A 27,000-nucleotide genomic window follows, 5' to 3' on the forward strand; every position below is an offset into this window, starting at 1 on the left:
TGAGTTTACGTTCAAGTTGGGTAGAGGAAACTTTCACAAATGAAGCAGTGGAGGAACAATGTGAGTTATTCAAGGTACTCTGTGGGAAGCAAGAACTTTACCTGGCAACTTGCAGGGCATCTCTGCCAGATCACTCTCCCCTTATCTGATAAGAACACTACAGACCTTTGTCTTACCCTACATACTGCCAGTGCCCAGCCACACTTCTAAGAAGGAGGAAGGTTATATGAAATAAAACTCTCCTTGGATCTCTCCTAGCATCCATGAACATGATCTTGGACTGTTTCTTGGTCAAAAGGCAGGAGCTATCTTCACTCACTCTGTTTCTCATGATCCTCCTAGTTGGGCTTTAGGTAACAGTGTTCCTCCCTCCAACTTTCTCAGGAACTTTCCATTCATATTTTAATTTTATTCTCTCTTAACTAGCATATGCATCTTATCTCTCTCAACTAGTTCTTTCTCACAGATTTTAAATATGTTTGTTTAAACTCTTCTTGATCCGGTACCCTTCTGCAGCTCTTTTTTTGTCTCTTTCCTTCCTTTGCACCCAGACTTCTCAGTAGTGGACTGCTTTCTTCTCATTCTGCTTTCTCTTCATCTGGCCAGATCTCTGACGATTTAACATCATAGTGATTATTTGATTTTTTGAAACATTCTCTCTTTCCTTCTCTTTCTTGGTTTTCCTTCCTTCCTTCCTTCCTTCCTTCCTTCCTTCCTTCCTTCCTTCCTTCTTTCCTTCCTTCCTTCTCTAATCACCCTCCAGCCAACCATTAAACATTAGCATTCTTGTAGGCTTTCCCTTTTATGCTATAGTGTCCTCCTAGGCAATCTGATCCATGCTATAAATCTTAATCACTACCTACATCAAATTGATTCCCAAATTTACATCTGGAGTCCAAATCCCACAAATATAATCCACACCTGTTTGTCCAGTCTCCATCTTGTGATCTTCATTCGATGTGATTGGCATTGTTGTTAAGGGTATCCCCTATCCCCATTGATTGAGTAGCAAATCAGAATCCCAGGTGTTGCTCTGCACATCTCTATTCTCTTATGCAGTGTTAAAATCTTGTCGGGCTTACCTCCTAAAGCAAATAATCTGTTTACCTCTCACCAGATCTACTCCTTCATGCCAGGGGCTATTACTGGACTGTACTGGGAACTCTTATTGCAACTCCTTCCCACATGTAATGTAACCTTTAAAAAATAGAAACCTGATTGTGTCTCTTCCCACTAAAATATTTCAAGTGATTTCAAGATAAATACCAGTATCCTTCATTGGACCTACATTGCCCTGTGTTTTTTATCTTAATACTTCTACAGCCTCCTCACAGCCCATGCTTCTCTGATTCTGAAAATCCCTGATTGTTCTCTTCTAACACCACATCTTTCCACATGTTGTACCTTCTGCCTGTAGCTTTCTCTCCGTCAACCTCCAGCACCAGTTAACCACTGTACTTCAGATGCTAGCTCAGTCAAAACTTTTTAGTCGTAACCCTCCCTCCCTCAAATTAGTTCACACGAACTTATAATTCACTTTTCTAGTGTGGTGTATCCCTTGTTATTTCCTTTCCCACAGTTGTCACTACATATTCATTTGTGTGATACTTTGATTAAAGTCATCTCAAGAAGCTGAGATATTGAACTCCTTCAAGCTCTGTATGGTTTTCACTTCTGCCTCACCCCCATAAATGTTAATGTGTTCATTAGTACTTATTTAGTGTTTAAATGTTTTTGTTCACTTTCATGGCCTCTGCACTGTCCACATGGGGGCTTAATGAAAGAAGACACACCATGCATACTGTCTGGACATTTGGAATGAGCTCATGCCAAAATGGGTCTTGTGTACATTATTGGAAGACATTTAGGTTAGTGAAGTGAACATTGAATGAGGCCCACTAAACAGTGGGTGGATTCCCAATGGTCACAGAAATAATAAGGGCATTGGACATAGGACTGATATCATGAATAAATATTTAAGCCGATAGGAAAAATATTGGACAATGCTCCTTCACTAAGACACAAGGGATCCACAAACCAGATATAGGACTGAGGACAAGATGATCAGAAAGAAGGTAGTTGTGAAAGATCTGACTCCAGAGAATGCCTGAGTGGTGCAGGTATTACAAAGGTGGCTCTGATTCAAAGCCAGTATCCATCTAGAAATTTGTCTAGAATAGTAGAATTCTACTACCCTGCTTACATTAGTTGGAAGAAGGTCCATTCCTCTTGTCATGATGGATTCATGTTTATCATTATCTTTTCTTTGTTGTTTTTCAATTAGGTATCCTACCTACACCAAGCCTCAGAATGGCCCTTTAATCTTATTCCCTTGACATGACAGCAACTTCATCTGCTCTGGCCTCCTGGCCCAGGACTTCAGATTATAGACACTGTACTTTCCATGTTTGGGCTTTCTTTTCATGACGGCATTCAGGGTTCATCTTCTGTATGTTTTGGTACCACTCCCCTTGTGGTCCTCAGTTCTCACTCTTGCCATTATGGCTTCCTCTAGCTTTGGTGAGAAATTGTCCTCCTGATGATTTTTATAAAAAAGGTAGAAGGAGGAGAAATAGAGGATGGGTAGAAATTTAGACAAACCTGAGAGAAAGGCAATCACAGTTATAGGTAGCCTTTTTTCCCCTTGCAAAATCTCTTGGCATGGTAAAATCTTACTATATTACTGAGGCATCTAAGAAGACGATGGAAAAACAGCCAATTCCAATTAACTGGCTAATCAGTCAAGCAAGCACAAATGGGGAAGGTCTGTGAGGGAAAGCAATGAACACCTAAGCAACGGGATCTCACACATCACTCAGTTTGCTCAGAAGTAAGTGAATGCCTGTTTGTTAGCCCAGTCCTGTACTTCTGCTCGGCCAAAGATGAGGTAGATGATCAGGCCTGATATGTTAACGGCAGCTGCAACCAAGAAGACATTTCTCCAACCAAACTCTGAATCCTGGAGGCAGGAAACCACCAGTTAGTAATGCTTGGCTAGCTCTTATCCCTGCTGGTTCAGAAAGGCTGTGATTCCATATTCTGCTGTTCCCTCCCATAACTCATCCCTGGCTAGGGGACTTTTTAGTGGTTTCTGGAATATGCAAGAACATTTCTACCAAGTCCAGTGTACTGGCTGGAAATGTTCCTCTTCTTAGGCTCCCATTTGGCTCACTCTCTTACCTTCTTCCAGTCCTTGCTTAAATGTTACCTTTCAGGGAGTTTTTTTGACCACCCTATTAAATTGAAATTCTACTGCTTCTTATATGTCCTATTCTATTCTTTTAGTGCTTACCAATATTCAATATATAAAGCACTTAGCTTTAATTTTCTGTTTCTTTCTTTTAATATAGGTCTCACAGGGGAAACATATATTTGTATATTCACTTAAACAATGTATTGTACATGCTAATATTCAATTCATACTCATTTAATGAATTTGGTTAGTCAATGAATGGCAGAAGAAACAAAGGTTGAGAATTTCCATTTTAAGCAAACATTTCCTGACAGTACCTTAAATAGGGGCTAAAAGGGAATCAAAGCTTCAGAAACAAGAAGGGACTTGATTTCATAAGGAATACCCTTTCTTTGTTATTCTCTGTTCATTTTCCTAACTCTGATGGAAAACTGCAGGAAAATTAAAGAAGTTACTAATGTGAATGTCATCAATATCTTTCTTCATGTGAAGTCTATGTCATAAGATTCTTAGACAATGCTCAAGTTGTCAGGTTTGCTTGTATTTGTTTACTTTGAATACTTTTATATATTTATCTATTTTTGAGTTTGACCTCAAACTCACAATCCTCCTGCCTCCGTGTCCTAAGTGCTGGGATTACAACATGTGTTGCTATGTCCAGCTTATTTTGAGTACTTGATATGAATGTTCCAGGATGGAAGTCTGCACAAATGTAAAAAACATCATGCAAGTAACACTGGTCAGAAAAGTTGCTGTACTGACCATACACGGGCATTCATGTGAGAAGCAGGTTGTTCCTTTATTCTGTCTTTCACTTGGCATCTTGCTCATTCACTCTACAAATATTTGTCGACTTCTCACGTAAAGTGACCAACTCATTCTAGTTTGCCCACAGCTTCCAAGATTTTATGATGATGTTATTTTGTTTTGTGATGCTGGGGACTGAACCCAGGGCCTTGGGCATGCTAGACAAATGCTCTGCCACTGAGCCACATCCCCAACCCTTGGTTTTTAAAGATAGGGTTTCACTACGTAGCTCAGGTTGGCCTTGAACTCATTATGTAGCTCAGCTTGGCCTTGAACTCACTATGTAACCCAGGCTAGCCTTGAACTTGTGATCCTTTTGATTACAAGCACACACAACCATATTTGGCTTTTGAGGTTTTAACACTGAAAGTGTCACATCCTGAGAAATCTCTCAGTCCCATGCAAACCAGGATGGTTGGTCACTCTTAATTCAGTAGAAATGCCAAGAATATACTAGAAAATTTGGTTTTTAACATGAGAGGCTTATCTTATAAGAAATCACAAAGGTGAAGCTCATAATTTTGAACATTCTCCCTCACTCCACACCCAAATGTGTGATAATTTCCTTACGTGAGCTGAGCTGGGAATGATGGCATGTTGGGTGCTTAACACTTATGAGTTTTATGTATGGCCACATTGAAGAAGAAATGAAAATATCCTTCTACTGGTGATCCCTTTAGGTTTCTTTTATAACTATTCATGGGAACGTTTGTCCTCACCTGGCTGATGAAAAATCCAGTAGCGGTAGGAGAGATAGCTCCAGCTATGTGTGCAAAGACTTGCAATAGTCCCTTGAGAAAGCCAGCATACCTGAAAGAGAGGAAAAGGGCAGGAAACATTCCCATGTAAACAAAGGGTTAATCTCTGCTATTTTGTTATAATTCTGTGCTTATCTCTAGGGAGGCCTGGAATTGTGCTCACCCTTTATTAATTCAGCCTGAATGAAATGGTCTAATTATTCAAATAATCCTGTGTGAGGGTCTAAGACTTCCAAGGGGTAGCCTATACATGTCACATATTATTGACATATGAAGATTAGAGATTTGCACTTCATGTTTTCTTGGTTCCTGCTATTGAGCCTGATCTTACAGCACTATTTTGGGATGTAAAATTCTCCTCTTTCTATATAAAAGATCCCTCATTGAATGAATTGATGAAATATGTCCTGTTGACCATGGCAGGACCTCGAGAGTTATATGTGGTAGTCTCAGTCACCTCCGCTATTAACTTTTATCAAAGATATGGGTAAGATATCTCTCCTGCAATTCTGTGTGCTTTCCCTTTATGAAAGCTTTTCATGACCTCCTCTAGGGGTCTCCTGAGTCTTTTCAATGATCAACCAGGTGTAACGGCTCCATTCCTCAATAGAGAGAGATGTGTGAGTTTCCACAACTGGTGCAAGTTCACACCTGAAAACACAAAGTTCACTCTGGTTGACCAATTCATGATACCTTCAGGAATCAAGTGGACGATGGATGATGTCAACATCTCCTGTGCTCTGTTGTACATGCCACATTTTATCTTTGCAGGATTAGGGCTATTGAAACTGAACTGAACTTCTATGAGGATGAGCCAAAGGGATCCCTACCTAGGAGCAATGTCCAAGAAGTTAACAATGGCTCCTGATTCACAGAGGCTGCTGAAGGCAGAAGACAGTACCAAGAGGACCATGGTGGAACTGAGGCTGGATCTGACCCAAGGCAGGGGCACAAGAACTCCAGATGAGAAGAGAACCCCTGGGACAGAAGGACAAAGAATAAGTAGGAGGTTCCCTTAGCTTCCCACATCTACCGTGTGTCCAGCTTGGCCATTACCTATGGCAGTGAAAAGTTTCCTGATAGTGACGAGTCTGAGGATTTTTCTGGAGAGAAGAAAATCTGCCAGTAGACCTCCAAGGATAATGCAGATACAGCCAACAACAAATGGCAGGGCTGACAACATCCCACTCTAAGGATCAGAGAAAAGGCGAATGCATGTGTCCTCAACACTCCACCATGACACAGACTGATCTCTGGAGAGATAGCCCACATATATTGCTTTTCTTTATATGCACACCATTTTAAATAAAAATTTCATATTATTGGAATGAACCAATATGATTTTAGTGCCTGGAGAAATATGCATATAGCTTCATTTTTTAAAAAGGACTGATGCTTTCCCTATATAAGAATCACCTGGAAATAGATATTTAAAAGACCATAACCCAGTGAAAAAATAGCTAAAGGCCATGAACAACTTCTAGACAAAAAAAATATAAGTGACTCCTAAACTTTTTAAAAAGATCCCAACTCACTCATAATAAAACAATTACAAATAATGTTATGGTCAGATATTATTTTCATGGATCAAACTGACAAAATCAAAGTTTTTTTACATGTCCTGTGATGATACTTTGGGGAATCAGGTGCTCACAAATACTATTCTTTACCTATGGAGAGCAATTTGATAATAAGTATGGAAGTTTATAGTGAATTTACCCATTATATTCAGCAACTTCATATGCAGAAATATACATCACAGAAATAGTTGTACAGACATATGACAAATGAGCAAGGTTTCTACTGCAGCATTGCTCAAAGACTGGAAATAACTCAAATATTTCTCAGTAAAGTTTTCATACACTTCAAGGTCTATTAAGTGGCAAAACCCCAGGATACAGTGAATAGTACCATATACAGCCTATAATGTTTTTGATAAGAAAAAAATGGGAAAAATGAGAATATGCAATCACGTGTGCTTGCATTCTCATAAAGAAACAGCAAAATAAAATATAGGAAATGTAAAAAAGAGCTGTCAATGGAGTGGGCCTGGAGAACAAGGAAGATTAGAAGCAGGAATAAGTAGAATATTGTTTATTCTTTACATAGTTCTTTTAACATCAAAACTTTATATAGTTCTTAAATTGTTTTAGAGTTTTTAAAAGGTTGAACCTTGTTATTTATCAATTCAACCTCTAAGTTAAAATTCTATTAAAGAAAATGCAAGGAATAGGTGACCATCCTTTGTTGTGTATCACCAAATAATGAAAAGAATTTAGTTTTCTCCTGATTCAAGAAGTTCATTTTATGCATGGGTAAACCAATATCATCAAGATTATGTGACTTGGTAAGAAGATAGCCTGAGAGCAGTGGAAACTAAAGGTTTCTTCTCTTCTCAGCCTAGGAAGTTGTGCTGTCTGGTCACATTTACCTTTCCATTCACCACCACCCCCATCCTCTTCCTCTTCAGCTCTCATCCCCCACCCAGAGCTAACCATTCCTCATAGCCAGGCTCAGGATGGATATCGCTCAGCAACTGGCATCCTCTTGCCTGGCCCTCCTGTCCCCTGATTCTCTTTCCTTTGCCTGCTCCAACTCTCTTCCTCTTTGAGGGAACACAGAGCAATCCTTCCTGGAGTTTTCTGATCTCAAGGTGTCCAGCCTGCTTGCATGTACTGCTAAGAAGGTAAGCTCTCCTTTGGTTACTTAATACATTTTCATCAGAAGTGTCCTCAATATGAGAAGCCTGCTCTTTAAGTATTGAGGTTGAAGTGGTACTAGTAATTCAATTGCCTTGTAAACTGTCACTAAAAAGCTACAGCATCTGATATAGTCCACCACTTTTATGACATCTATCTAACAGGCATTGGAAGGTCAGCCAATCATAGCATCTGTTCATCCTGTGAAAATACAGAGAACTGTATACATATATGAACTTTCCTCTAAATATGTTGTACTTGAACAAAATATTTTAAAAAAATCATTGTCCACAAATTTTTTACCTAAGTTCTACTTAGGACTTCATGTTCTATCAACAGTCTTGTTTTCAGGATATATCACTTATGTTTCTATCCTAGTTCTTTCCAAGGCATAATTTGTTTTTTAATCCTTTATTGTTTATGATGCCAGCAGAGGTCTTGTTTGAAAATGCTGATTGTATTGAATATAAATTTTTTGCATATGACATTCTGTGAATATTACACTTAGAATCGTACCATTCTACTCCAATACATAGTAAACCATATTGAAATCAATCAGATTCCAAGTTAAACAGATTGCATTCCTTATGTGGTGTCCTGGACCTAATCCTCTTATTTTGTGACCATAGAAGAGACTGCTATATAACGAAGCATTTAAACAGAAGAGCAGAATGAACTTTCTTTGCACTTACGTCTCTGAGGCTGGCTTGAAGTACAGAGCTGATATATGTGGGTGTATAGGCCATTATGGTAGAAAACAGCCAGTATTCACAGAAATAAGAGACTACAATGGCCCAGAGTGGTAGGGATTTGATCATAGCTTTAATGGGAAGAGACCAGCCTGGCAAACGGTCCTGGAAGAAAACACATGTCAATATCCCCTCCATCAGAGGACAAGAGTTCTGCTCTACTGTACTCCTTATCTCTGAGATGCTTAGCAGGCATAGAAAAATAGCAGGAGTTCCTCAAGATACCTGTTGAGACAGTGAACACAAGATGTAGCTCTTCTCACCAGTGCTGATAAATGGATGATTTCCAGGATCATCATAAACTAGAGGAAACCAGAGAAGGCAACAGGCACAACCAATTCCACCTAGGAAAAGAAGATCCAGTTAGCAATGGATTGGAGTTCTTCTATCAGTTTGATTCAGCCCCAAGTGGGTTCCTGTGGTTGATAGAATGACTAACATAGATACACTACTCCTCTCTGCATCTGTACCTTTGCATGGCCGTAACATAAGTAGAGGGTACTTCACCACTTGACTTTGGTCTTGGCCTTGTAATTTGCTTTTGTCAATGGGGCCATTTCCATCTTAACCATTAAGAAAGACTTGTCCTCTTGGAACTTGACCTTCTCATGGGAGGAACGTGCTCTAGCTAATCCATTGCCCAAGGCAGGAGAGAAATACAGAGCTCCCCCTACATGCATACACATACACCACCCCACAGAACTATGCAAATAGTGATTATTGCTTTAAACCACTGAGTTTTGGAAGGTTTTGAAATGCAGTATTATATTATGATTACAGCACTTTGTTACAAGTTATTAGTGTGTTTACCCTACGTACTTGAAAATGTTCTCAGTGTTCAAATATCAACCAGCATCCCTCCTGCTAGTCATGCTTCTAAAAAGTTCTTTTCTTCATTAAGCCTTTCCATATCTTTCTCAAAGCACTTAAAGGTTGCCAGCAGTACACTTTATGTGCAGTTGGTTACCCAGACAATTTCTAGACACAAAATTAATCCTTAGCAAAGAATTTCTCTCTAATATATATATATATCGTATCAGAGAGCTCAATATTTATCAATATTGAGTGGTGAGTGGCAATGTGACTCCTCTTAAAATTCTTGGTTTTAGAATTTTAAAATCTTAAGAGTTCTCTTTACTTGACTACCTTGATATTTACACATTTCCTTACAAACATTTTATAGCAGACACCATACATGAAACATTTACTAAATTCTGAGGATATAGAATGCAAAAACCACAATTTTGCTATTAAGGAATTTTATCATGTGGAGAGAGATAAATATAAAAATTAGCAATTTTGCAAATTGGAGTTGGAGGATCTTAATACTAATTCAATAAATATTTAGTGAATTCATATATTGCATATGCTACTTACTTTCTCGAAACTATGAGCACGGTAAATCTCTCTCATTATTTGAAGATTTTTTGTAATCTGCCCTCTTCATGTTTTTATGACAGCTTTTGAAGGTTGACATGGTATAGTAATGAATCTTCACTTTTTTTTTCTGGTGACTTGATTAATCTGTTGTTATAGGAACCTTTGATCTAAGAGAAGTAACCTCTAATGTAAACAATAGTGAGACTTCCTCTAAGGAATCAAGCAATGCTCAGGTGGGATTTCAGAGAATTTTTCAAAAATACAATGAACACACAAACTTTAACTGATAAAAGCTAGGCAAATCCCAACAGAGCTCAATGAGTGTAAAATTTATGAAGTAGTAAAATATTACCTCTGTAACACTCAAGTGTCTTTGGAAACTTTCCATAGCATCTCTTTCTGTGTTGTATCCTCTCAGAGTCTCTTATGATTTGCCCTATGCTGCAGGTGCTACTTGTTGATTCTCCTGTCCAAATGGTACTTTACCTAAGATTTAGTCACGTAATGTGTTATATAAACAAGCATGACTAAAAATGTGGCCTTCACAAGATAACGTTTTCAACATCATATGAAAGATATCACTCTGGGATCCTTTGGGTTCAATTTAGAAGCAAGAAGGAATGATGTGATGCCCTTAAAGTCATAAGGTTATTCTAGCTATACATCCAGGCTTAGTAATGCTATTTTATAAGCTAGCAAGACTCACAACATGATTGGCTTTGAACATTATCAAATTTGGTTATGTATACATCCATATCTATTAGGATTTGGTTAACCATAGATAAGTTGTATCACAGAAACTATGCCCAGTATTCTTTGTCATAAAATAGAATTCTAAGATCTGAAAAACACAAACTCACCAAAGATATAGAAGATATAAGGCCATCCTATGTCCTGGCAGATTAGACCACCAACAAGGAGGACAATGAAGGTCCCCAGCATTGACCCTGAACAAAAGATGCAAGCAAGTTCTGGGTGAGAGGAGTGGTCTTGAGATTCTGTGTGCTTTATATAAAGCTGAGTTGCACAATAATTGAAAGTATGAGCTTCAACCCGACTATTTAGGTGCAAATGCTGCTTCCTCACTGAGTAGCTCTGTGTTCTTAGACAATTATTTATTTGTATCTCAAATTCATAGGCTGTGATTTATAAGGTTATTATGGGCCAAAAAGAAATTAATATGTCCAAAATGCAAAAATGTTTGGTATATAGTTAACAGTCAGTTCTGATCAAGAAAAATAGAATAGGTTAGTACTCTAGATCGAGGACTTAAGCAGGGCAATTGGGATGTAAGGTCTTAGTTCTCTTGATAGACCAAGGCTGAGTACTTTTGGACAGTGCATATAAGGTGAAATTAGGATGTCAATTACCTGATCCAGCAATGGTAGTGAGTTGACTCCTTTCCACTGGGGGAGCCCATTTGACCCAAATTGAATACTGACCTGTTAATACCATAACCTGGGGAGAAAATAACTAATCTTACATATATGAGATCATTCTGAAACCTATATTCCACTTATAGTTGGAAAACATCTTAGTACCTGGGCTATGCCTTGGATGACCCGAAGGACAATGAGCAAAGCCACTCCAGCATCAGCCGCTAGTGGAATGAAGAGGGTCAGGACTGAGGAAATTAACAAGCCAACACCAACCACATACTTGGCTCCAAATATTCCAGCCACATAGCCAGTGGGGATTGGAGCCAAGAATGATCCATAGTTGAGGGAGCTGAGGATGATCCCCTGGATCTCAGGGCTCCAGTCATATGCAGGGGCCTAGACGATAAAGAGAACATCACTGTCTTTGATTAGAGAGTGAACTTTTTATTGTGAGGATTTGAGTGATAAAGAAGTAATCAGCAGTTATTTTTCTTTCTCTCTCCAAGTCCTCCAATCTATCAACCTAAGTATATGCTCAACACACACCTTTAGCCCTGATAATTAACTGACCAATTAAAATATGAGATCATTCTGAAACCTATATTCCTCTTATAGTGGGAAAATATCTTAGTACCTGGGCTAGCCTTGGATGATCTGAAGGTCATAATCTGTAAAACTTATTTTATGGCAATTTTCATCATAGGGTGAAGAAATCATTTCCCCTTAATGGTACAAGGTGTTTCCTTCATTCTAACTTAGTCCCTGGTTACACTCACAGATGTTAAGTAGAGATAAAGTTTCCTTGTGCTGCTCCTGGCATATAGTGTATACTCAGTAGTATTTACTAGATAAGTGAATGGAATTCTTTTACAAAATAACCCTTTAAGTTAGACTGTTTGAATCAAAGAGTCCAGAGTCTTATTCAACTTACTAGTGCCTCAAATTCCTTTAGTGTTTCATTCCAGTAGTCATGGGGGTCTGCGGAAGGTATCTCTGTGGAGGCATTGGGCAGGCTGGATGTGGTGGTGGTGTTCACCATAGCTGGAATGGCAATGCTCAAGTTCATTTGTTGTGTATAAATCGAAAAATTACAGAGCTGCAAGACGAAGGCAAGTCCATGTCGGACTGAACAAAAGCCTAAAAAAGAACACATAAAACCTCATAATCAGGAAGCTTTATTCCCATTCTTCCTAGGTCTGGAAGATGGAGAATACTGATGTCCATCTGTGTTGTAGAAATGTAGAGGGCACACACTGTTTTGTGGCTGGCTGCCTGGCCTTCTGGAAGGTAATGGGAAAAATAGCTCCCTTGGAAGCATTACTCAAGTAGAGACTTGAAGAATGTTTAGGGTTGGTGAGAGCAAACATAAGGGAAGAACTTTCCAGGGTCTTGGGATGAGCAGAGTGAGAGTGGGAATGGAAAAAAATAGATTTAGAGAAACAACTGGATGGAAGTAGTGATGATTAGATATGGAGACAAGAGAATATTATTGGAAATGACTCCCAGGTGCTTTGCTTGCATAGCTGAGATAGCTCTAGGTGTCCTTAATTACCAGAGATTTGGATGTTTAACTTGTTTGGGGCCCAGGAGCAAAAGAAACTTGAAAGGTAAGCTAAGATTAGATTATGGAGATAGATAGATAGATAGATAGATAGATAGATAGATAGATAGATAGATAGATAGACAGATAGACTCAACTTTGCCTTACTCCTGTAATCTAAGCTGCACAAAATTTGTCAGTGTTCCATAGAAGGCCCAGGGCTATCACTTGACTGAATCCAAGTCACATTAGTTCAACAACAGCTTGAAGGGTCGAGAGACTATCACTGTAGAGAAAACCAAGAGATAATTTGTGATTGCTGTCTTCAAGTTATATGAATGCCTTTTCTCCAGGCTTCTCTAAGGAAGCAGATCATCTTGGAGTGGCCAGCACTGTGGCCTTTTGTGTAGTAATGTTCTTGCTAGGTTTCAGGAATTGACAGACCCTCACCTTTGGTCTAACCCTGTGATTATTTAACTGTGGGAGTTCTCTCACCTTTATCCACAAAAATTTACATTGGAATTTTGGTTCAATGTCATATTGACATATCAGATTAAATGAACCATGGCCACATTTATAGTATAGCCTTCTCCTAGTCAAGAAGAATATCTACTATACAGTGAAGTTTTTTTTTTTTCTCTGTCTTAAGGTGAAAGTTTGTAGTTGTCAGTTAAATGTCACACAAGTTTTACCAAGTTCTTTGTATTGTTTTCATAGCTGAGTACTTTTTCCTATCATTTCCATCAGTAGTATCCCCCCTGGGGTTTTGACTTTTTAAAAAAAGGTATTATGTCTAAATAATGGAAAGACAATTATTTTTGCTGTTTGCAACATGTATTTCATACTTTAATTTTATTCACCAACATTTTCTAAACAATGTTTAACAGGAATGGTGAGAGTAGGCAATCCTGCCAGATATAAATTTCCTGGGAATGCTTTCTACATGACACCATTAAGTATGCTGCTGGTTGAGGTGTCACATGTACTTAAATTACATTGTCCTTTTCCTATTTTTAAATATTTGGGGGAGGATGCATGGGTTTTATCAAATGTCTTTTAATCATGGAATCAGTTGCCTAGACCTCACTCTCAGATGTTCTATTGACAACTGTGTTCTTGGGCAAGTGACTGAGCTCTCTGCAGCCTCTGCATTTTACCTGTAAGACAGTGTTAATAACAGAACCTACATCAAGGTACTGTGATGCGAATTGAATAAGTTCCTATAAATTCATTGGCTGTCTTTGCATTTTTGGATAAAATTGAACTATAAGTTCATTATTTATAATTCTTAGAAAATTATAATATATTTGTTATTAAATATATATTTTATATATGTCATTAAAATAAATTATAAAAATTTAAATTATAATTTCTAGAAAGTCATTTACTTTATCTGTTCCCTCATAGTCTATTATACATTTTTCATTGCCTCTGTCTCCTAGTTTTCATGATTCTTGGTTGTGTCTATTCTCTGCCTGATTAATCTGAATAGTAGATTGCTTGTTGAATGCATCTGTGCTGTGAATGACATCTTCTTTATCAAGGAACCAGCTCTTGTAAGTGGTTTTCATCTCAATTTACTTCATGGTTTTAGTCCACCTTATTTCCTACATTTAAGTTGCCTATTTCCATACTTTCCTTAAAATTTTAGACTCAGTGAATTGGATGCTTACATAACCATATATCATTTCCTGAATAATCCATTTTCTTCCCTGCAGTACATCCATCACCTTTTCATTCACTGCCTTGTTTCCCCTCTGCATTTTCCATGACTTCTCCAAGCTATGGTTCCATGTCTATGATTTTATTTTCTGTAGTGATAATGTCTCTCCTTGAGACTAACAATTCCATTTTAATTCTTCAGTGATATTTTTTTGCTTTTTAGTTTCCTTTCTTCTCTTATTAGGATCTTCTTTTATATGTTTCAGCTGGTTTATTTCATATACCATAATAAGCTACTTTATTGTTATTTATTACTATCATTGAGAACTTGAAGAAATTGGAGATAAAAAATTCTCCAATTTTCCCCCAGTCAAATAAGCATACAGTTTATTGTGATGGCTAACAACCTGGCAACTATGGCTGGAATCCAAGAATGCCTCTTTGGGTCTGAATGATTAGATGACTTACCTAATCCTGCTGTGCCTGAGTTCTGGCTCATGTGAAATGGGAATGATGCTAGAGGAACCTTCCTTGAAAGATTATTGTGAGGATTCAAATTAATACAAACACAGTGCTTGGAACAATGCCTGACATAGAGCATGCACTCATTATACAATAACTATTAAAATGTGTTAATATTTTTCACAAATGTGCTTGTTAATCTCTTTTATCTACCACATTCTTTTCCTTTTTTTTTTTTTCATTTGTGTTAACATTTACATGTATGTCCCTTGTGGTCCCTCTACAGCCTTGTACTATAAAGGTCAATGACTTTGTTCTCATGTGTTGAAACCCCAGCAAAGGGCTACCTTTATTAGTTGAGGTCATGCAGGTGGGGATAGTGTGTGAGGGCAGAAGGTCATCATGGAATTATTTTGCCCATTCAAGGGAAGTTAACCACTCCTCAATTTTAAATATGCAATGACATTAGAGTTTGGGGAAAAGCCATCCACATTTCCAAGGTAATTTCTACGATTACTCTTGTTCCTCTACTCTTTCATATGGCTCCATATTGCTAAATTGCAGAGTTTTAGAAAGACCACTGGCCTGTGTGTGGAAAAACTCAAGTATGTGAGTCAGGTAAGCTTTACCTACCATATCTCAGTACAGACCATACCTTATGTTTTCTTTTTTTTTGGTGATACTGGAGTTTGAACTCAGGGATTCATGCTTGATAATCAGGCACTCTACCACTTGAGCCACTCCTCCAGTCCAAGTACTGCAAGCCCTAGAGGGCCTCTCCTTGCCTATGGTCTGCCCAACTTCTAGATACTGCTACTCCATGCTAGAAGCATAAGCTGAAGTTCCACAATGGTCTCTTTTTCTTCCTATAACACCATACCATGCTTCAAGGGTGGGAGTTTGTTACCTCTTGGTATCCTCTCAATTTCACATTGTATTAAACCTGTTGTCAAACCTTGGAATTTGTAGCACATGGTAGGGATAATTCCCTAGTTTCAACATGAATTGTAGTACCTGTTTTATTTCTTTCTGTAGCTTTCAGAAAAAAAAATTATGGTAAATTGACCTTTAGGAGGCATTCTTTCCCATAAGTAGAGTGTATCTTACTTCCATGTGGTGTTTCTGAGAAGCAGAAAGATGTCCTTGAAATTATTTGTGGATTCTCAGTGCCATCTCTGTCTTCTACATTCTCCACAGTAACAGAAGGACAAAGACCTAGAAACATCAATCCTCAGACTACCACACAAGTAGAATCCTATTCCTATTCTACTGATGAGGGCAATCAGGCACATATAGAAGGTGAACACAATGAGAAGCCATAATGTTCCAGAGACAGCTATAGGCAGGTGAGGATCCTGCCATACCTATGAGATTTTTGCTTGTGATTTTAGGATATCTGGGAAATTGCCTACTTAATGGTACACAAAGCTGGATCATTAGTACTGCCTCATCCTGCACTTTTGATTTTCCTTCCAAAAGGAAAAGTCTGTGGAATTTTCCACAAGCTCTATGTTAAACCTCTTTCTTCTTGAAATATGAAGACTGGCTTCTGTTTTTCTGATTGAACCCAAACTTCTATAGCAGTTCATGGCTTCTGAGAGAAAAGGGAATCAGAAGATCAATGTGCTATCTGTATCCATCTCAGCCCCATGAATTCTTAATTGAACCAGATACCGAAAGACCACTGAGGGCCCACTTCTTTTCATTCAGAACCTCTGGGGATATGAGAGTGTAAGTACCTACATAATGATATGACCAACTGAGCAGAGGTGACACATATTGGGAAAAGGTACATTTCTCCACAGCCTATAAGGTTCCTGGATTTGATGTTCTGAGTGTCTTGGAAGCACAGTAGTGCCTACCATATACATCAATAGCCTTTGGGCCCACTTGTACCCAGAGAAGCCCCAGCAGGGTCTGATGCAGAACACCCAGCAATACCCAGTGAGCATGGGCAAGACTGAGAGAGACAAAAGGAAAATTGAAGCTGGACACCAAATGATTAAGAAGTCACTAGGGTTTAGTTCTAAGTACTTATGAGTAATATTAGGAGATACAACACAAAAATTTGATGAGACTTTGAGGGTTAGCTGGGGTTCTGCCTTATCAGATGATAAGATGAGACTGCAAAAAAAAATGATGACTATTATTAGGATGGTGTCATTTGTATCACCAGGCAGGGTTAAGGAAATCACAAAGGTATTGTCTGATACAGCTGTGGCTCCAGGGCGGTCACCAGAGAACTGAGCAGCAATGTTCCAGAAGACTGTGGAAGAAACCAGGAAGACCACATATGAATTCCCCATTAGATAAATTATAAGTGAGCATTCCACTGCCTACTAAAAGAGTAGTAGCTAAAGCTCATTTAGTGTTTACTCTGTCTGAGGTGCTATTCCACAAATCGTTTAATTTAATCTTCATTGTAATGGTATAAATTAGCCACTATCATCATCACCCCATTTTTACAGATTAGAGAACTGAGATACAGGGAGTTCAGGTAAAATAGCCTAAGGTCACACAGTTCAGAAATGGCAGAATCAGGATTGCAAACTGAGGCAGTCTGGCTTCTGACCTGTGTTCTTATCCTTTGTGCCTTACTATGTCTTGGTAAAATTTTCTCTTTTTTTCTTCCTTCCTTCCTTCCTTCCTTTCTTCCTCTCTCTCTCTCTTTCTCTCTTTTCTTTTTCTAGACATCTTGCTATGTATCTCAGGCTGGCCCCAAACTCATGATCCTCTTGAGTCTTCCAGGCACTGAGATTATAGGCATATACTTCCACACTTGGACTGTACTTAAGTTCTTCCTATTTCAGAGAGAGAGAGAGAGAGAGAGAGAGAGAGAGAGAGAGAGACTGTGTTTGTTAGGATAGAAGAATTTGGACAATGGTATAGTTCAAGAGATTCTAAAATATTTAGAAATGAATGAGACCTTAAGCTGATATCATTGGAATAGTACTCAGTTTTGAATAATTGATGCTTAATTGTAGAATGAGTATTATGCATTTTTTTGGTGATTTAGATTAGGAGACCTCTCTTTTCTTGAATATATGCATACATCCCAAAAAGATAACCTGGCTAAAATACTGAGTATTGCAAACTGTTCCATCTTAGTGTTTTGGGTTTTTTTTTTAATTTATTTACTTTTTTTTTTCTGTACTGGGGCTTGATATCAGGGCCTTCACCTTGAACCACTCCAACAGCCCAATTTTTTGTTATAGGGTTTTTTGAGATAGGGTCTCTTGAACTATTTGCCCAGACTGGCTTCAAACTGCAATCCTCCTGATCTCAGCTTCCTGAGTAGCTAGAATTACAGGCGTGAGCCACCGGCACCCGACTAGTGTTTTATTTTTTAAAGGTCTTATCTTATGGGACACCTATATCCTTAGGAGAATTAATGAATGATGGTTATAAATCATTATGGGTTTAGGGTAAAATATGGAGTTAGGGACTGTGTTCCATAGACATCCTTGAAGCATATTATAGAAAAACACTAAGTTGTATTACAGATAAGAGGGAAAAGGTAAGGCAATTTCTATGACATGGCAGAAAAGAAAGCCTATTCTTAGTATGAGCAGAGATTTAATGGGATGCCCTGCCCTGTACCATCAGAATATACCTATTAGAATATACTATGATTTTTTATCTCCAAATAATGTCATAATACTTACCTATACTATATGCTTTCAAGTTTTCTTGTGAGAAACACATAATTAGACATAAATATCCTTTATATCTACAAAGAATTCTTGACAGTAGCAAGAGTGCTATGTATCAACAAAAAGGAAGTCGAGGTGGTAGAGTTCAGTTTATCCACAGCCAGATTTCAGTGCATAATTTTACCTTTCTTGCAGGGTTGCTCTTGAGCCATGTTTAAATTACCATCATTGGAAATGTCTCCCTCTATAGCCTTGATGTCTGCTCCAGTAGACATTTTGATTCTCTCTTGCCAGGGACTGGCATTTACCTACAGAAATAAAAGAGTGCAAAAGTAAATACAGAGAGGAAAGTGTCCTATATCTTATATGACTTCATCCCTGTCCTTAGCTCTACCACTAAAATTGTGTGGCCTTGGAAGGGTCACAGTTACCCTGAGTCTTGGTATCTGCCTCTCTGAAATGAGGAATCCAGCCTGGACTGCTCTGACAAATTGTAATATTCTTTGTAGTTGTGTGTTCCCATATCCTTTATCAACTGGACATGGAAAATTGACCACCTTATTTGAAATAAATGGAGTAAAATATAGTAAACATCCTATGAGGCACACCACTCCAAAGATAGAAAGCGATAGCCACATGAATGTAATGAAAAGTTAAAGGCATGCATGAACTCTTCAGTAACCACGGGATTGGGGACTACAGGAAGCATCAATTTCAGTGAGGCAGGAGCTTGAGATCTATGGCCCTGTGAGGATGAAGGATGAAGCCAGGCCTGTGTCAGGAAGGAGATCCTAATAGTTAGTTGAAGAGTCTCTGCCTATTGCGATGTGAGACAGTGGCACTGTGTGCATTGTTCAGAGATCTGGCTCATTTTCCCCTGAAAATTCAGAACTATGTTATGGAGAGTTGAGGCTTGTAATTCACACAGTCTTCATTTTCTGAGAACTCATCCCTGGCTGAAAAACAGACTGAGGAATCAAGTCAGGTTAATTTGCTCAACATGGGTCACATAAATTATTATAGATGAAGCTACACTTAATATAAGCTCAAGATAAAAAATTATAAACACTCACAAATAAACCCATCTAGATCAAGTCCTCAGACAACATACAGAAAATTAGATCACTGGAAACTTCTTAAAATAGAGTACACTGATAAGGATATTACATATGCATGCTTAAAATAATTGAAGAAATAAAATATGGACTCTATAACACAAGAAGAAAAGATTAAGGAACATAAGAGTAAAGAGAGAAACTACTCAAAATGCATGAGAAAAATTTAGGCATTGAAATTTGAAGCAGTGACTAGACATAGTTAATGAAAGAACTGATGAAATATAAGGTAGGGATAAGTAAAATCATACCAAATTGAGATAATTAGGGATGACTGCATAATTACAAACCTGGAAAATAGAGCAAAAAGATACAACATATGTTGAATAGGACTTTTAGGAAAAAAATCAAGAGAATTGAAAAGACACAATAATTTAAAATGTAATGACTGTAATCCCAGCTCAGGAAGAGAGGCAAGAGGATTGCAAGTTCCCAGCCAGTCTGGACTACAGCAAGACCTTGTCTCAAAAAACAAATATTAACAAGAAAAAGAAAGAGGAGGAGGAGAGGAAGGGGGAAGAGAAGAAAGAGAGAGAGAGAGAGAGGGAGAGAGAGAGAGAGAGAGAGGGAGGGAGGGAATAGAGGGAGGAAGGAAAAAAGGAAGGAAGAAGAAATTTTCTATAATAAGTGATGCACAAGATTTCTTAGATTTAGGAAATACAGTGGGTCTCAAGTCAGAGAAATGAAATTAAACCCACATATAGACATATCATGAGGATTCTGTGGGATGCAAAAAACACAAAATTTTTAAAAAATAGATAACATAAAAGTAACTTGATAGATGGAGAAAAATTAACTACAGTATATAAAACTTAAAAACAGCATTTTTAAACTTCAAGATAATTTAAAAAGACAAACTAGGAAAATGAATAAAAAGTAGGCAATTATCAGAACAATATATAAATATGGATGAAGAATAAACTTGGGAAAACACTCTGTCTCACTATCAAGGACATGGATATTTAAAAAAACAAGATCTCATTATTTCTCATCTATCAACTTTCACAAATTTTGTAAAAAGATTATCACAACATTTAGGCAAAAGTGTAGGGAAAAAAGCCACCATTTGTGGATTGCTGGTATTTGTTGGTAATGCTGCTTCATTGTGTGTACCAGAGACGAATGTGCATGGCCACATAGGAGAATATGTTCTAGAACACTCCTTGTTAAAAATCAGTAAATAAGTAATCATTGATAACATTTGTGCAAAGTGTATATGTTTTCTGGAATAGTATGCATCCATCAAAGAATTGATTTGATCTATATGTCAAAGCACATAAAGATTTAAAATATATGTTAGATGAAAAAGCAAGTTGTAGAACAATAATTACAAATTAATTACATGAAATAAAGATGCATGAGGATATTACATTGTGTATTTTATATGTATATACATACATTTAGAAGTAAGCTGAAAATTATGAAAAGTAAATTAAGTTCTATTAATCTGATAAAACTTGTAATCTCTGTAAAAGGGAATGAGGAGAAAAGAAATGACCACATTAGAATTTATCTTTATCTTTGGTGTCTAAATGTGTTACAATAATGCATTTGTAAATTATTGCTGTGATTAAAACAAACTGAAAACAACAGCAACCAAAATCTGTCATAATAATCTCTGATCACAACCCAGAAATCTTTGATTTTCACTATCTTTATGAGTGCTCGTGTGTGTATGTGTGTGTATGTGTGTCTAACTGGATGTTAAAATGGAACTTGATGTCAATTTGACTAAATACACACTATTCTGAAAAGAAAACAGTAGTGCTACTCCCATACCAGAATATGGGAGAGGGTAGTTTGAAGGACTTAAGAAGGAGGAGCTACTGAGCCCACCTCAAGGCACAAACAGAGATGAAGAAGCAGCAACAGAATTTCTTTGGAGAAAATTGCTGGTATTATCTGTTACTTATTCACCTAAACTCCATGAAAGATGAAAGGAGGGTCACTGCCCCTTCCTTCATAGCAAATGTTAGAGGGTGCCAGTAAGGGGTCATTCATAGGGCGTAATGTATGTCCCAGGGTTTATGTATTTATGAAAGGGACTGGTAAGTACACTTGCCTCAGGATCAAAGAGTCAGTGACTATTGGTTGGAGCTGCAGAGCAGAGAAAGGGCCCACTCCATTCTGAGAGGTTGTGGCACCTCTTATAGTAGCATGTACAAAAGTACTTGTGCAGAGACCTGCCTGCGTGTTCCTTGTGAACTAGACATGGACAACTCAGAAAAGGTCCAGTTCACAGCTTTCTAAAATCTGCTCAAGAGTTCTGTGTAAAAGTTGCCATGTGACCACAAAAGAAGAAATGGACTTTAGGATGCCCAACAGCTGAAGAAAGAATCAAACTAATGGACATGAATCACCTCATGTCCCCAAAAGGGTACTCTTCAAAGGATTCAGGATTGAATGTCCACCTAGCTTACAAAGCACCAATATCAGGTCATAAGGCTATCAGCCAAAAAAGACACTTCCTGCCTCTTTAGTATCCTGTATCCCTAACCAACAGAACTGCAAAGATTAGAAACCTGTTAGCATGAGGGGAGAAGGGAGAAAATGACAAAGGGAACAAGAAGTAAACCAAAAGACCCCCTTCCTTTCCAGACGCAACCTGGGAGAGGGAGAAGCTGTACTTTTAGATAAAGTTTAGAATCTTGTGTTTTTCGTTGGACCTATTAATTACAAGATGAGAATCTTGTGTTTTTCATTGGACCTATTAATTACAAGATGAGATTATTTGGAGATTGAAAATGAGTGGTAGACATTTAACTAACTGAGAATGCTCCCAGAAGTTATGGGATTAAGAAGACATGATGGAAAGTAGGGCAGGAGTTGCTGTTGAAACAAAATCATTTTCCACTTGCTGTCTATGGAGTATAACACCTATTAATATAAAATAAGATACATAAAGTAATATAAATATAAAGAAAGATATAGATCTGATTTTTTGGTGATATTGTGTTCATAATTGGAAACATTACTTGATGTCTATACTATCACACTAAAGTTGGTAAATGAGCAACTGTCAATAAATTGCCAGGTTTACATAATCAGAAAGCACAGGTGTTCAATCATGGAGCTCCCCAGTCTACATCAGAGTTCAGAAACAAACTAAAATTGAGTTGGAATCCAGGCCAATACTCATTGACAAAATAGTGTGGTTCAGGGATTGAACCACTCTTCTATAAAAATAAAAATAATGCCCTTATATTCCTGTCCACACCTTAGGGCAATTAGTCGAACAGAAAAGATTCTATCAGTCACAAGAGTTGAAGACACAGCTTTCAGGCTATTATTTTTCCCTATACCCATAAAGACTTGTCTCCCATGCAAGTACTGACCAGGCCCAACCCTGCTTAGCTTTTGGGACCAGATGAGATTGGGCATGTTCAGGGTGGTATGGGCCTAGACTATAAGACTTGTCTAGTGAACCAATGCCTAAGAGTTCACTGACTGCTTGTTCATTCATTGATTCAGTAAACATTTGTGTAATAAATTAATGGAATGTTCTTTTCCCAGAGTTCTTTCTCTTGTATGACTGAAGGACTTGGTTCTCACTGGATGGCCCCCTCCCTATACCTACTGTAACAGAAGCACTTTGCCAGCTTTCCTGGTAACTAGCAATAATGGGTTTGCTAGAACTCATGAGCACAGTAGAATCTGGCGGTAAAAGATGAAGGTAAAACAAAGCTGTTGCAGGACAAGGGATGTACATGACAGTTACATCCCAGGAGGGCCATAGTATGAAAAGAAATAAGAAAGAATGGCATTTGCTATGAAGAAAACAAAACAATAGTAGTGACTGTGACTAGCAACCTATCACTGTGAGAGGAGGACACCCACTCTGCCAAGTCTAAATACTTTACCTAGTTTGGTTGTACACAGTGGTTAATTTGAGCTGAAATGGTAATGGTGGGACAGAAGAAGAGACATACCACAAGAGCACGTCAGACAAAGGAATCAGTAAGTTTAGCAAGTTTGTCAGGACAGAAGGCCGTCTGTGCAGCCATGTGAAGTCCAACCTAACTCACTAAAATGAATGAAGAGGTTAAAGTAGGAAATGAGATGAGATCAATGAACTGGGCAGGGGCCACACCATGTAGTGTCCTATAGGCCAATTTACTTTGAATTTATTTTAGCTGATGTGTGCTGTATGATCTATAAGGGACAAGATGAAGAACCAAGAGCCTTGACACAATGAAACACTCTGAAAAACTGTTAAACAATACACAGTAGAAGAAAATGGGTAAGGAAGAGTGGTAGAGGGGGTTAGACTGGTTAAAGTACAATATATTTACAGGTAAATACCAAGGTCAACACCCACTGAACAATGAACAGACACTTACACAATAAAAGATAAGAATGTAAAACAGATCGTGTTGATTGGAAGGTCATGGGGGTGGTAAATTAAGAAAGTAAGTGAATATGGTTGAGGTACTTTCTGTGCATTTATGTATATGACATTGAAACCTACTGAAGGAAGTGGGAAAAGAGGGAGAATAATGGAGCTGATGAGTCAAACTGGGGTACAATATATGTATATATGGAAACGTCGCAACAAAACCCCCTGTATAGCTATACCCTCTGTATAACTTTTTATTAGAAAATAAAAACATTTTTAAAAAAAGAAGAACCAAGAGTCTTGGGAAGAAACAGCTGGGCAAGAGTTGATGGTATCTGGGCTGGGCTGGCTGTGGTGAAAAACACCACATCAGGGACCTATTTTGGACACAAGCCAGGAAGATTCACTAGGAATGTAGATATAGAGAAAAGAGAAATAGGAGAATTGTCAGAGACATCTAGATTTATGACTTAAGCAAAGAAGTGAATGGTTTACTCAAGATGATGGGCAAGTGAGCAGGGAGGGAAGCAGGTTTCCTGAAGAAAAGCAAGAGTTCCTTTTGAGCATGGGAGGTTTGAGATGGCTGTTAGACCAGAAGGGAAGGGAAGATTGCCAAATAGCCTTTGTGAGAGTCCATAGCTTGGGACAAAAACTTAGGTAGAACTACAAATTTGAAAATCAACAGTTTTATCTTTTGATTTTAAGACCAGGTAGATGAGGAAGAGCCAGCAAAGAAACTGTGTCAATCTTACCAGTTTTTCTTGCCAATATTGTTTCTATGTGTTCCCTGTGGATTAACACATATCCTGCCCCTCAATTATTTACTAATTCAGTATTTCCTTAAGGCAACTTGTGGAGATATTGACATCTCTGGTCTCAGCACTGACCTGATAGCTCTAATCTCAGCACTGTGAGAAACAGTTCGTGGCTCTTATTCATGGTCCCCAAATAAAAGTCATCTACCCCTAACTATTCACTGTCAACTGTTCCCTAAAGCCATGTGGGATTTCATTTGTTTTGCTGTTCCCCATACATAGATTTACTGCAAAGGTTTGGTCGGTTTTAATTAACTTGATCTTTTAGACCTGATTTAAAAAAATCTTCCCTGAGAACTGAGAAAGACAGATATCACATGTTCTCTCTCATATGCAGAATTTAGACCTTAAAAAAAAAAAGAAAGAGTGAAAAACAGGGGGACTGTTTGGGGGTGGGAACCAACAGGAGCGGAGAGGGAGGAAGGAGATGGTCAAGGGGGCTGTGAACATGATTGAAGCACTTCACACACATGTATGAAAATAGAATAATGAAATCCATTTAAAATTTGTTCAAGAAAGAAGAGAAGAAGTATAAGAAAGAGTAATAGAGGGGGTGAACTTGATCAAAGGACATTATATGCATGCACGGAAATATCACAATGAACTCCCTTTGTACAATTAGCATATGCTAATAAAAAGAGAGGAAAAAAAACTTCCCCTGTGAGAATTCAGCATTTGCACTAATTGTCTCATCCTTGATCAGTGCTTTTTAAATATTAATGTACCTGCAAAAACCAAGCTCAATACATCATTTTATGCTGCATCATCTAGTTCTAATATAACCCTTAAACATATAGTTTTAAATTGCTGGATCACATTTGGTTTCTTCAGATAACTTTCTCCCTTGTTTCTTTCAGGAAAGGCAACACCCCCTTTCACTCTTCAGACTCCTGAGAAAGATGTTTTCTTCCTCACTATTTACAATCTCTATCCTAAAACCACAAATTAAGTTGCTGTCAAAGGGGAAAAGAAAACCGCTTCCCACTCTCAAAAGCAGAATATTAAAGAGTTAAAGTTTGAAAGCTAACCTGAGGGAGGTAGAGTGCAGGATCCTTATTGTTTCCAAATAAATTTCTCTCAGCTTTTTGCAATTGTCCAGTCCCTTGGATGTAAATGATTACTCAAAACCTTTAGCCCTTTTGTTGCCACCTGAGAGGATTTTATTGGCTCAATGGATTAATTTTTAACTTTACATTTATTGTTTCATTGATAAGTAGGTCAAGTTCATTGAATCTTCCTCATAATTCAAGTTTATTTTCCTTGATCCTCCAATCGGAATCAGTGCCTCTTAAAAGGATCCTGACGCCATGCCTTATTTATACCACTGTTACCTTCTGGGGTCTCTCAGAGTTATTATAACTTTTATGAGAATGAGATCATAGCTTGCCTATTTTGAGTTCCTTTTCTACCATACTACCATTTAATACACCTGAGGTTTACAGAGAAGGGACTTAACACATTTTGGCTGACTGGAGTGATTTCTGTGGTTTCCTGGTTATTATAACTATTTGCACAAAGGCCACTGAGTTTTTTGTGAAAATTAGCACCCATGAATCTCAGAAGACTCATATATCCTTCCATTCTGTTTCCTCATTTCCAATATTTTCATGAACCCACTTGTGAAGAGACAGCCTTTGGAAAAACCATCACTGGCCTCTGCTGGCAGATCCAGTGGTCACTTCCAAGCCTTTTCTGTCAGTGTCTGACAGCTTTCATCACCTGCTCCTTCTTGATTCCTGACTGCCCACACCATCAGGCCTGTTTTTTCTCATGCCATGTGAGTGAGGCTCCCTTTCTAAATACTTTTTGCTGACTCCTCATCTTTTCTCTGGTTTCTAATATTAGAGCTCTGAACTTGAACCTCTCTTTCTAGCTCACTCCCAAGGTAACCTGGTCATTCCCTTTCCAAAGAGGTCCTTCCTCTGAGAGTGGACCCATTCTGACCTTTGCTCTGAGCTCCCAACTTCCTCTCTGTCTTCATCTTTTCTTAGAGATCTGGGAGGTATCTCCTTCTTAACACTGCCACAAGAAAAGCTCCTGCCTGAATCCCCTTCCAAACACACTGCTGCTATAGGCTCACCCAAGTTGGTTAATGACATCATCATCTCCCTGTTAATCTTGCCAAAAACAGTCAGTCTTGATTCTCTACTTTCCCTCCCTACTCAACATTTATTTGACAACATATTCTTTCAGATCTCCCTGCAGCCCTTTCTTGTTTACCATCATTATTTATTTCCTCCATTCCTATCAAAACCATTTATAATCATAATATATAAAATTCTTATTTACCTGATACCACTGTATTTTCTCTCTCTCTCTCTCTTTCCATCTCCACATAGCAGGCAGAATGTTTGAAATGTAAATAAAATCATATTAGTTACTATTTTAAGTCTCTGAAAGCCTTCCTTCTACCCAGTGAACTGAGTACAGTGGGTTCTAGACTGTACATAAC

General features: G+C 38.1%; 1 protein-coding gene across 5 annotated transcripts; it reads right to left on the minus strand.

The window, feature by feature from the left end:
• Positions 1-1,960: 1,960 nt before the first annotated feature.
• On the minus strand, positions 1,961-25,665 carry Slc17a4 (solute carrier family 17 member 4). 5 transcript variants are annotated; one of them, XM_074082730.1, is made up of 12 exons: positions 25,577-25,665; positions 18,467-18,590; positions 11,897-12,006; positions 11,128-11,361; positions 10,957-11,059; positions 10,447-10,533; positions 8,432-8,550; positions 8,150-8,311; positions 5,815-5,947; positions 5,589-5,736; positions 4,720-4,810; positions 1,961-2,959 (listed from the first exon to the last, which is right to left on the minus strand). In XM_074082730.1, the coding sequence occupies exons 2-12, from the start codon at positions 18,555-18,557 to the stop codon at positions 2,825-2,827; spliced, it is 1,413 nt and encodes a 470-aa protein (XP_073938831.1). In that variant the 5' UTR covers positions 18,558-18,590; positions 25,577-25,665; the 3' UTR covers positions 1,961-2,824. The 5 variants fall into 5 exon arrangements, with proteins under 5 accessions (XP_073938831.1, XP_073938830.1, XP_073938829.1 ...); XM_074082729.1 differs by having other exon boundaries at positions 10,957-11,044; positions 11,897-12,102; XM_074082728.1 differs by having other exon boundaries at positions 11,897-12,102.
• Between the last annotated feature and the right edge of the window lie 1,335 nt (positions 25,666-27,000).

Source organism: Castor canadensis, chromosome 8 (genome assembly GCF_047511655.1).
Source record: "Castor canadensis chromosome 8, mCasCan1.hap1v2, whole genome shotgun sequence".
Classification (NCBI taxonomy): Eukaryota; Metazoa; Chordata; class Mammalia; order Rodentia; family Castoridae; genus Castor; species Castor canadensis.

Coding starts and splice junctions, on each gene's coding strand:
- Slc17a4 (XM_074082728.1), bottom strand. CDS start 18,557: ATGTCTACTGGAGCAGACATCAAGGCTATAGAGGGAGACATTTCCAAT. Junction 11,060..11,127: donor TCATCCAAGGCATAGCCCAG/GTACTAAGATGT, acceptor ATGTAAGATTAG/TTATTTTCTCCCCAGGTTAT. Junction 8,312..8,431: donor TGTGTTCACTGTCTCAACAG/GTATCTTGAGGA, acceptor GTTTTCTTCCAG/GACCGTTTGCCAGGCTGGTC.